The sequence below is a fragment of the Chlorocebus sabaeus genome, chromosome 7 (genome assembly GCF_047675955.1).
Source record: "Chlorocebus sabaeus isolate Y175 chromosome 7, mChlSab1.0.hap1, whole genome shotgun sequence".
NCBI lineage: Eukaryota > Metazoa > Chordata > Mammalia > Primates > Cercopithecidae > Chlorocebus > Chlorocebus sabaeus.
The window spans coordinates 114,271,967-114,283,188 of record NC_132910.1 but is presented as its reverse complement, the minus strand read 5'-3'; the positions used below and the strand labels follow the sequence as shown (position 1 = coordinate 114,283,188).

General features: G+C 38.5%; 1 protein-coding gene across 1 annotated transcript; it reads left to right on the top strand.

Moving 5' to 3' along the window:
- Nucleotides 1-6,362: 6,362 nt before the first annotated feature.
- Nucleotides 6,363-10,759, top strand: TKTL2 (transketolase like 2). The gene has a single exon (XM_008000175.3). The coding sequence runs from the start codon at nucleotides 7,475-7,477 to the stop codon at nucleotides 9,692-9,694; it is 2,220 nt and encodes a 739-aa protein (XP_007998366.2). The 5' UTR covers nucleotides 6,363-7,474; the 3' UTR covers nucleotides 9,695-10,759.
- The last annotated feature ends 463 nt before the right edge of the window (nucleotides 10,760-11,222 follow it).

Below are 11,222 nucleotides of genomic sequence, written 5' to 3'. Positions count from 1 at the left end.
GATCGTGGTTTATGAAAGAGAGAAAACATTATCTTTCCAGCTTTCTTCCTAGAAGCCCTTTCCAGACAGTGTTACAGGGAAGGGCATCTGACACACAGCATGGCAAATAAGGGAACAGAGATTGGAGCTCATGAAGCCTATGTTGGCTAGCATTTTGAAAATAGAATGATTATAAGAGGAAAACTGCACAAAGATCTCCAGAAATCTTTAGAGTACCTTTGCATAAAGCATACATCTTACATGGCCAGGAAAATGACAACTTGGGAAAGGTAATAACCAAACAGTTCCCAGAACTCACAGAGGGCTAAGCCACATTTGAGTCCTAGCCAGTCAGAGTGGAGGAGCCGGATTGAACACACTGGGGCATTCGGTGGAAACCCTGGAGAGATTACGCTTTTGTAGGGGAGCTAAACTAACACTAGAGCAAAGTATACCCTACATTTGCCTTAACAGACTTAAAATATTCAAAAGGAACAAGTGGCTTGTCAGAACAAAGTCCAACACTCTAAAAATATACAAGATAAAATCCAACCTCCCCAAATAATGTCAAGCATTTAATTAAAAACTAGATATGTCATAAAACTGGACAGTGTAACACATTATCAGAAGAAAAATTAGTTAATGGAAACAGAGCGACAAAATAATAAGTTTAGTAAGCAAGGACTTAAAAAAATCTTTTTAAAATATGCTAGAAGGGCCAGGCATAGTGGCTCACGCCTGTAATACCAGCAACTTTGGGAGTCAGAGGCAGGCAGATCACCTGAGATCAGGAGTTCGAGACCTGTCTGGCCAACATGGCGAAACCTGTTTCTACTAAAAATACAAAAAATTAGTCGTGTGTAGTGATGCACACCTGTAGTCCCAGCAACTGGGGAGGCTGAGGCAGGAGAATTACCTGAACCCGGGAGGCGGAGGTTGCAGTGAGCCAAGATTGCTCCATTGCACTCCAGCCTGGGTGACATGAGTGAAACTCTGTCTCAAAAAAAGAAAAAGAAGAAAAGAAAAGAAATATATATATATGCTAGAAGAATTAAAAGGAGATTAACATTATGAGAAGAGCAAGATATAAAGAAGAACCAAATGGAACTTCTAATGATAAAAAGTATAATATTTGAAATAAAAAATTCAATGAATGGGTTTCAGAGCAGATTAGACACTGCCGAAGAAAAATTCAGTGAACTTTAAGACACTGCAATAGAAACTATCCAAACTGAAGTTCAGAAAGGGAAGGAATAAAAAACAAAAAGGAACAGGACCTCAGAGACAGAAAGCAAATCGGTGGGGCCTAGGGTGAAGAATAACTGAATGCAAAAGAATATGGGAATGTTTGGGGATGATAGAAATATTGAAGTTATATTTTGATTGTTATGATAGCTAAATAGAAATAAATATTTGCCAAAATTCATTAGTTTGTTGGTTAAATGGATTAATGTTATTAATGTTATTGTTTGTTACTTGTGGCTCAATACATTTGCTAAAATATTCTAGCCAAAATAAAATCTCAACAAAGGGCTAAATTTGACCTGAGGATGGGAAGGAGTTAGGTGGGACATGGCACAAGTACTAATCCACTATTTAATGCATACAATACTGGTATCTAATAAAAATGGTTTATAGAATGAATTAAATTCCTCTCATATATTTAAAGTTGATCATGCTGATTTACAATCAGAAATATAAGTCTAATACCTTGGATTTTAAAAAATTACTATTGCTATCATTTGTTATTATATTTTAGTTTTCAAAAGTAAGAGATTTGGTTGTAATCGACTTCAAGGTTATTATCTGGATGGAAGGCAAGGCATTTTCTCCACAAAATATAGCTAGTCTATAGGAGAATAAATCCAGCTATATCACTTTCACATTTCCATCATACCCAACCACCTAGCAAATGAATATGATAAAGCATTTGAGTGTTTTCTATACATAAAGCCCATGCACCAAGTTTAAAAATCCTAGTTTTTGAAGAGATAGTCAATGTAATAACAACAACAACATAGCAATAGTAATTATACAAAAAAGACCAAAGTTGTAGGTGTGTGGGTGGGACCAGGCACCGAGAATAAAAATACTAAGTAAACTACATTTTCTAGAGCCGCTTCTCTTCTACTGTGAGCCCTCTTGATTGTTTTTTTCCCCCTGATTACTAGACTTATAGGAGCTTGTTTAGATGTCTTTTTGTATCTCTCAGAAATGTTTTCAGTTGAAGACAATAGAAACTCATTCATAAAGTGGGAATATTTAATTTTTTTCTTAACAAGGAGTCTAGAAGAAGATAGTCCCAAGGCTTGTGGATCCACAAAGTTATGAAGAACTCATACATTTATTTTTCCAGTCTACCACACTAAACGTATTAACTTTTATCTGTAGGCTTTTTCTTTTCTTTCTTTTTTTTTTAATCATGAAGTCTTGCTCTATCACCCAGGCTGGAGTGCAATGGCATGGCCTCAGCTCTCTGCAACCTCCACCTCCCACATTTAAGCGATTCTCGTGCCTCAGCCTCCCAAGTAGCTGGGATTACTTGTGTGCACCATGTTGCCCAGCTAATTTTTGTATTCTTAGTAGAGACAGGGTTTCACTATGTTGGCCAGGCTGGTTTCAAATTCCTGCCTTCAGGCAATCCGCCCACTTCAGCCTCCCAAACTGCTGGGCATGAGCCACTGTGCCTGGCCTGCACTATTTATTTTAATTTCTTTTAGGTTTACAGGAAAAGTGGTTAACAATTGATCTACAGGCGTGAGCCACAGCACCCAGCCTTATCCTTAGGCTTTTGGCTGCTGTAGCTCCAACACATCCTCTGGTGGTGGTGGTAGAGGGGTTGAAAAGAATCGCTGGGCATGATGTCTCATGCCTGTAATCCCAGCGCTTTGGGAGGCGGAGGTGGGCGGATCACCTGAGGTCAGGAGTCAAGACCAGCCTAGTCAACATGGTGAAACACTGTCTACTAAACGACAGAGCAAGAAGAGCAAAATTCCATCTCAAAAAAAAAAAAAAAAAAAAAAAAAAAGAAAGAAAGAAGAGATCACAGTTCTTCTGGTACTCTCTCCTGTTTACCAGAAAGAAAATCTTTAATAGAAAATATTCCCAGCTGGGAGGCCAAGGCAGGAAGATCACTTGAGGCCAGGAGTTCAAAACCAGCCTGAGCAGCATAGCAAGACCCCATCTCTAAAAGAAAGAAACAAGAATTATTACACCCAAAGCGGACTTCTGCCTACATCTTATTGGCCAGAACTGGGACACATGCTGACCCCCCAGCCAAAGGGAATGGCATTGTGATGCTGGTCCTAGATTAATTATGATTTTCTCCTGGGACTGGGAGGTGGGCCAAGTTTCTTAAATTTGTTGCCACCTCTCTCTTCCGCCCCTTCTCTCCCCACCCCAAAATAAGGACTTGTAACTATGGAAAAAGTGGGATAGCATTCTACAGATGCATAATAATAGCATCTGTTAAAATTTTCAAAGCAATAATCCAGGAAGATAAAGCACATTTTTCTTTCCAGGGAACTTACTGCCTTACACGAGAATCTTATTCTCATTTGCTCCATACTTTAGCTTCCAAAGCCAACCAGATTTAAACAGTGGAAACAAAAGATGAATTCAGCATTTATGTATTTTATATAATTCCATTTTAACAAAACTTAACAGTTTAAATAAGATTTAAGTAAAATTTCAGCATTCCCAACTCCTAAATATTACTCACCCTCACATGGCGAAACGTATATTTTCACAAATAGGTTTAGACCTACACAGTAATCAGTAATTGTGTGCTCTGTTTTCTCTGCTGCAGCCCAGTAGAAATTACACTTATCAATTGCTACTATTTATGTTTTTCCTTCATAGCCACTTGTATTGGTAATCCTGCTAGGTTTTGTTTTCATGTGAAGTACACACTATAATGAACACTTTTAGATACTATGAGAAGAAAATTAAGTGAAAAATTTAAGCAAAGATAAAACAAAAATTATTGTTGCGTTTAAACAGACTTTAAGTTGGGGTAAAACGTGGCAGCCTGAAGGTATATTTTATTTTTTCAGCAAAATGTTTACATGTTTTTCAATTTTAAATCCCTTTAGGTGGTCTTGTATTCTTCAGTTTGACACAGGCCCCTCTAACCTGTCTTGTAGCTGACATCCAAGCACTCATGGACTCTTTATCCCAGTAGGCACTTGAATTTGCCAATCTCTGCTTTGTCTGGATAAACCAAGATTAATAATAAATGAATAATGTTTTCCTATTTGCAGAACTCTTTCGACTGGCTTCCAAAATGATCTCTAAAATGAATAATGAACTTTTCTCCAAGACAACTACATTTTTGGCATGCTGGTTTAAAAGGTTTTGGCTGACCTTTTGTCGGTGAAGGCCTCTTCTAAATAGGGGAGAAGGTGGTATCAGGTCTTTGATTTATTTGATGAAGTTGTGTTCCCAGCCATATTGGGTAATTTTGCATTATGAAACTGTGCATACTTCAAACAAGTTGAGTATTCTTTATTTTAAATTATTTGCTTAACACCAGAAGTGTTTTGGATTTCAATTAAAAAAAAAATTGGAATATATGCATTATACTTAGCAGCTGAACATTCCAAATCAGAAAAATCCCAAATCCAAAATGTTCTTTGAGCAATTCCCCTGAGTAACATGTCGGTGCTCAAAATGTTTCAGATTTTGGAGCATTTCAAACATCAGATTTTCAAATTTGGGATGCCTACTTGTATTTATATAGATATTTTCAATTGTATATTTTAAAATATGTTTTAAATTTAAAAGACTAAAACGCTTAAATAATTTTAACAGCTTATATATGTTATTTATATATTAATATAAAATTAATTTTATATAAAATTAATATGTTACATATATTGATATGTTTTATATATAAATATATAAAAGTATATGTATATCTATATTTTTCCAGAATTGCTTTTACAAAATCTCAGAATACTTTATAAGTATTTTACACATAATTTATAAAATATTATTTTCTATATAGTATAAAAAATTCACACAGTCTCACAGAATGATAGAAGGAAATTCACACATACTGTCTAGGGTATTAAATCCCCAAGACTACATTCTCCTCTTAATAAAATTGACCTTTGCTAATGTTAAAATTTTTTTTATTTAATACTTTAGGAAATAACTGTGCAATATTTTAAATGAATGAAAGATTCTGGGAACTTGGAAAGAAATGTTAAGCATTCCCACGTTTTTATTCATGTGAACATTGCCTCATAAATCATTTTTATGTTATTGTGTTTACTAATTGTGTGGATTTATTCAAGTTCTTTCTGGCTAAAATAATGGTGAGCTACCCATGTTTATAATAACTACTTTCCTGTCAGCCTGTAGTAGTTTACTATTATGTTACTGTGATTATTATTTTTTCTCTAATTCCCATCTTCTTTACTACTAGTTCTAGCCTAGTCTGCTTGTATTTCCTCCTCCTTTATTTGTCTAAAAAGATAAACAAGCTTTAATTTGCAAAGCGCGTGGGGAGTTATGAATACACAATGACCTCTCAAGAACTTGTCCAATGCCAATATTCCTGCAACAAATCTTAAAATCTTGTTAGTGTCATATTATTAACATTTATTCTAATATGCGTCCTTAACAGTTAAAATGATAGAACTAGTTGAAATAGCAAATAACATTTGAAATATTTTTCTGAGATATAATGCAAAAGATAATAAGTATAAAGATAACAACACACTCTGAGTTAGTTGTTTACAACCCTGACTGAACATTGAAATTGCCTGGGGAAGATTTTGAAATTACTGATGCCTAGATCTATTGCCTTGAAATTCTGATATAATTGGTCTGGAGTGCAGCATGGACATGAGATGTTTTTAAAACTCCCCAGATAATTCTAAACTACAAGTAATGTTGAGAACTACTGGTCTCAGACTATATCCAGATTGTGTTATTAACCTTGACTACACATTAGAATCAATGGGTGTATTTTAGAAACATAGCTTCCCAGATTCCAGGTCCAGAAATTGAAATTCCATTTTTCTGGGATGGAACCAGGCACTGTTTTTCTTGTGTGCCTTGATTTTAATGTGAAGTTAAGGTAAGAATTATTGCTCAAGAAACCAAGAGGTTTAACATCACAATATGGGAGGGTATGATATATTATCATTGTGGTTTTTTTTTTAATTGTTGTTTTATTGATGACAAACCATAACCTTGGCCTGCTAGAAAAGTTCAATGGCACAAATTTAGTTTTTTACTCATTTATTTTTTTTTTAGACGGAGTCTCGCTATGTCGCCCAGCCTGGAGTGCAGTGGCACAATCTGGGCTCACTGCAAGCTCCAACTCCCAGGTTCATGCCATTCTCCTGCCTCAGCCTCCCAAGTAGCTGGGACTACAGGTGCCCATCACCACACTCATCTAATTTTTTTGTATTTTTAGTAGACACGGAGTTTCACTAAACCCCATCCTCTATGATTTGTTACTACATGATTTGTTACTACTCCCATCCTCTATGCTGTTTGGGTGAAGGTGGGTGACATCAGTGAATCTGACTTGCTGAACCTGAGGAAACTTCACAGCAACTTGGAGGGACACCCTACCCCCCGACTGCCATTTGTTGACATGGCAACAGGGTCCCTAGGAGTGCTGCATGTGGAATGGCTTGTACTGGCAAGGACCTTGACAAGGCCAGCTACTGGCCTTGTCTGTGCCAGGATGGTCTCAATTTCCTGACCTTGTGATCCGCCCGCCTTGGCGTCCGAAAGTGCTGGGATTACAGGCGTGAGCCACAGTGCCCGGCCCACAAATTTAGTTTTTTAAAGTAAGTAACTTTGTTTTAAAAATGATTTGTAGTAACAGTCGTTAAAAGATAAACTGAGGCACATTAAAATATTAAAGCATTTATTTAACCATTCAGTGATTCACGAATCTGGTAGCTCCTGATGAAGGAGCTAAGGAGAAGGCTTTTATAGGGTAAATTTGGAAACAAGGGAAAGATATTTAATTCGTTAAAGCGGAGTTACTAGCCTTATTTGGGTCATCCCAGTGGAAAGTCCCTAGTTAGAAGTTAGCTGGCAGTTTCTGATTGATTAAGCTTAAATTTCCTTTTTATCATTTATACTGATTTGGGTTTCCTTTTCTTAGGTAAGAACTCAGTGAGCTGAAGCTACGTCAGCCTACTGGCCTTCTAATTATTTCAACACAGAAATAGTACTTTAGGGCACACTGGAGTTGCAATTCTATTCTGCCATTGGGTGGTTTCAGATTTGTTCTTCCTGCACATTTGGTCAAATTAGTCATTGTATTTCTATAAGTCTGAGATTCAGATATTTAGTTTCTCTGAGAAAGTCTCTGTTGAGACAGCATTGTCATGCTGGTCAGATTGGAAGTGACTTTGGATCCTTTCTGTTAATGTTCTGATGTAAAAGAGTGATGTCTCGGATATAGTGTTAATGCATTAAAAAAGCACAGCCTCACAAATAGCTTCCTATAATACACAGAAAAATGTACAGTTTTGAATTTATAACACAGGGAAAGGTAAAAAGAAATTTAATTATGCTTACTAATGTTGAACATGCAAGTGACCAAGTAAATACTAAAAATCCATTCAGCTGGGCTTGGACAGAGAAGGGGAATGGTGCACAGCAGAGGGGGCAGACGACTGCGACGCTTCCGCTTCCTGGGTCTCGCGGGAAGCTGCGTTGTGGGCGCTCCCGCTGGTGGCTGAGCTCAGGCCTCCAGGCAGAGGCGAGGCGAGGGCGGGGAGGTCACGTGACAGCACTGCTCCGGTGGGTTGTGGGAGTGCTGCGGCGCCATTTGCTTTGCCAAACCGACAAAAGAGAGATCATGGCCAACGACGCCAAGCCTGATGTGAAGACTGTGCAGGTACTGCGGGACGCCGCCAACCGTCTGCGGCTCCATTCCATCAGGGCCACGTGTGCCTCTGGTTCTGGCCACCTCATGTCGTGCTGCAGTGCAGCGGAGGTCGTGTCTGTCCTCTTCTTCCACACGATGAAGTATAAACAGACAGACCCAGAACATCCGGACAATGACCGGTTCATCCTCTCCAAGGGACATGCTGCTCCCATCCTCTATGCTGCTTGGGTGGAGGTGGGTGACATCCGTGAATCTGACTTGCTGAACCTGAGGAAACTTCACAGTGACTTGGAGGGACACCCTACCCCCCGACTGCCGTTTGTTGACATGGCAACAGGGTCCCTAGGGCAGGGATTAGGTGCTGCATGTGGAATGGCTTATACTGGCAAGTACCTTGACAAGGCCAGCTACCGGGTGTTCTGCCTTATGGGAGATGGCGAATCCTCAGAAGGCTCTGTGTGGGAGGCTTTCGCTTTTGCCTCCCACTACAACTTGGACAATCTCGTGGCGGTCTTCCACGTGAACCGCTTGGGACAAAGTGGCCCTGCACCCCTTGAACATGGCGCAGACATCTACCAGAATTGCTGTGAGGCCTTTGGATGGAATACTTACTTAGTGGATGGCCATGATGTGGAGGCCTTGTGCCAAGTATTTTGGCAAGCAAGTCAAGTGAAGAACAAACCTACTGCTATAGTTGCCAAGACCTTCAAAGGTCGGGGTATTCCAAATATTGAGGATGCAGAAAATTGGCATGGAAAGCCAGTGCCAAAAGAAAGAGCAGATGCAATTGTCAAATTAATTGAGAGTCAGATACAGACCAATGAGAATCCCAGACCAAAACCGCCTGTGGAAGACTCACCTCAAATCATCATCACAGATATAAAAATGACCTCCCCACCTGCTTACAAAGTTGGTGACAAGATAGCTACTCAGAAAACATGTGGTTTGGCTCTGGCTAAACTGGGCCGTGCAAATGAAAGAGTTATTGTTCTGAGTGGTGACACAATGAACTCCACCTTTTCTGAGATATTCAGGAAGGAACACCCTGAGCGTTTCATAGAGTGTGTTATTGCTGAGCAAAACATGGTAAGTGTGGCATTAGGCTGTGCCACACGTGGTCGAACCATTGCTTTTGCTAGTGCTTTTGCTACCTTTTTTACTAGAGCATTTGATCAGCTCCGAATGGGAGCCATTTCTCAAGCCAATATCAACCTTATTGGTTCCCACTGTGGGGTATCCTCTGGAGAAGATGGACCCTCCCAAATGGCTCTGGAGGATCTAGCCATGTTCCGAAGCATTCCTAATTGCACTGTTTTCTATCCAAGTGATGCCATCTCAACAGAGCATGCTGTTTATCTAGCCGCCAATACCAAAGGAATGTGCTTCATTCGAACCAGCCAACCAGAAACTGCAGTTATTTATACCCCACAAGAAAATTTTGAGATTGGCCAGGCCAAGGTGGTACGCCACAGTGTCAATGATAAAGTCACAGTAATTGGAGCTGGAGTTACTCTCCATGAAGCCTTAGCAGCTGCTGACCATCTTTCTCAACAAGGTATTTCTGTCCGTGTCATCGACCCATTTACCATTAAACCCCTGGATGCTGCCACCATCATCTCCAGTGCAAAAGCCACAGGCGGCCGAGTTATCACAGTGGAGGATCACTACAGGGAAGGTGGCATTGGAGAAGCTGTTTGTGCAGCTGTCTCCAGGGAGCCTGATATCCTTGTTCATCAGCTGGCAGTGTCAGGAGTGCCTCAACATGGGAAAACTAGTGAATTGCTGGATATGTTTGGAATCAGTACCAGACATATTATAGCAGCCGTAACACTTACTTTAATGAAGTAAACTAAGCTTATTTCTAAAAAGTCAAGTCTATTGGCTTTGGTTCAAAAGCAGTGGTATCTTTGTATTAAATTCATGCTTATTGCTACAAAGCCATTATTTATACCTATACAGTTGTACTGTTTCTTTTAAAGCAAAGTCATTTAATATCTTTCTTCATTCCTAAAGTTTACCTTTCTGTTAATCTATGTATAAATGCTACTCTGAGTTATTAATGTGGATTTTAAAATTGTAAGCAATAGAATAGGAAATAAAACAACTATCTAATACAAATATTTCTGATAAGACTACAAATATCTGATTGAGTTGAGGATTAAGGTAGAGGTAACTATATCTTAAATGAGTATGATTTCCTTGTAAGTTAAAAAAATTGAAATTTAATTGTAGACTTCAATAGTCAAAGTTTTGAAGGCTGTTTGAGCTTTTGTATAATGCCATCCTATACCTGCAGTTTTACAAATAATATTTGACTGCAGTTGCCTTGGAAATTCCTCTAAAGTTTGCCTTCATCTCCCCTCTACAGTTTGGAGGTGATGGTGCAGCAGTGAAAGCTCTTATGATGCACCACACTGCTTGTGGTGTTCTGTGAAGAGATGAAAGTATAACTGGTTCTAGTTTGCACACTACACACATAGTTTTGTGAAGCTTCAGAAATGTTTTGTTTTTTCCTTGTGGCCAAACCAGATTGTTAATCTGATTATATTAATCTACTAATGATACTAAAGTCAATATAATAAAGCATTTAAAAATCAGATACTTTAGTCTGTGCTGTGTATGTGAGATTTGATTTCTTCCTGATGAAATCCTAAATAAAGGAGAACTTGTGTCTAAATGAGAAGCAGAGAGAGTCATGTCCCCCAGAAGCAAACCTGGAAAAAGGTTGAAGCTGTAGGTAAGTTACTAGAGAAGATTGTATGAACTAAAAAGGCATCCCTTAAGCAGACTCTCGACTGTTGGCTGTGAGTGTGTAAATATATGCTTGGAGTACAAGAAAGTACCAGTCAGGCAAATCATAGAAGGACCCAAGGTTCCACACTAAATTAAAATTACTCTGTGTCTATGTCAGGTAATTATTTCCTTATTTTTATTACCCTCATTAAGTTCTTTGGAGGCATAACAAATTTGTCTCAGCAATCATTGTCTTAGGAGGAATAATAGAGTCAAAAAATATCAATACTAACCTGGGAATTAGAGAAACCAGGCTCTTCTCATCTACTACTACCTGTTTTCTCTAAGCTGATTTCCTCTTTTGTAAAATGATTGTGAAAATTGCTCTGTTTTTCATAAGATTTAAAAATTACTTTGTAGAAATAAAAAGTTGATATAAAATCATTGTAGAAATTTAGAAAATGCAAATAAGTAAAATATATTTACCCCACATTTCACACACAAAAAAATCCATTTAATTGTATTTACTGGCATGTGTTCTGTACATGCTATGAAAGTGGGCACGTAAAATTATCTGTTTCCAACCAAACATGCATAAGCAAACCTTTAATAATGACAGTGTATCAGGTTCTTTATGTCTAAT

What these genes read in the sequence shown, in the direction of transcription:
- TKTL2 (XM_008000175.3), top strand. Translation starts at nt 7,475, where the DNA reads ATGTACAGTTTTGAATTTATAACACAGGGAAAGGTAAAAAGAAATTTA.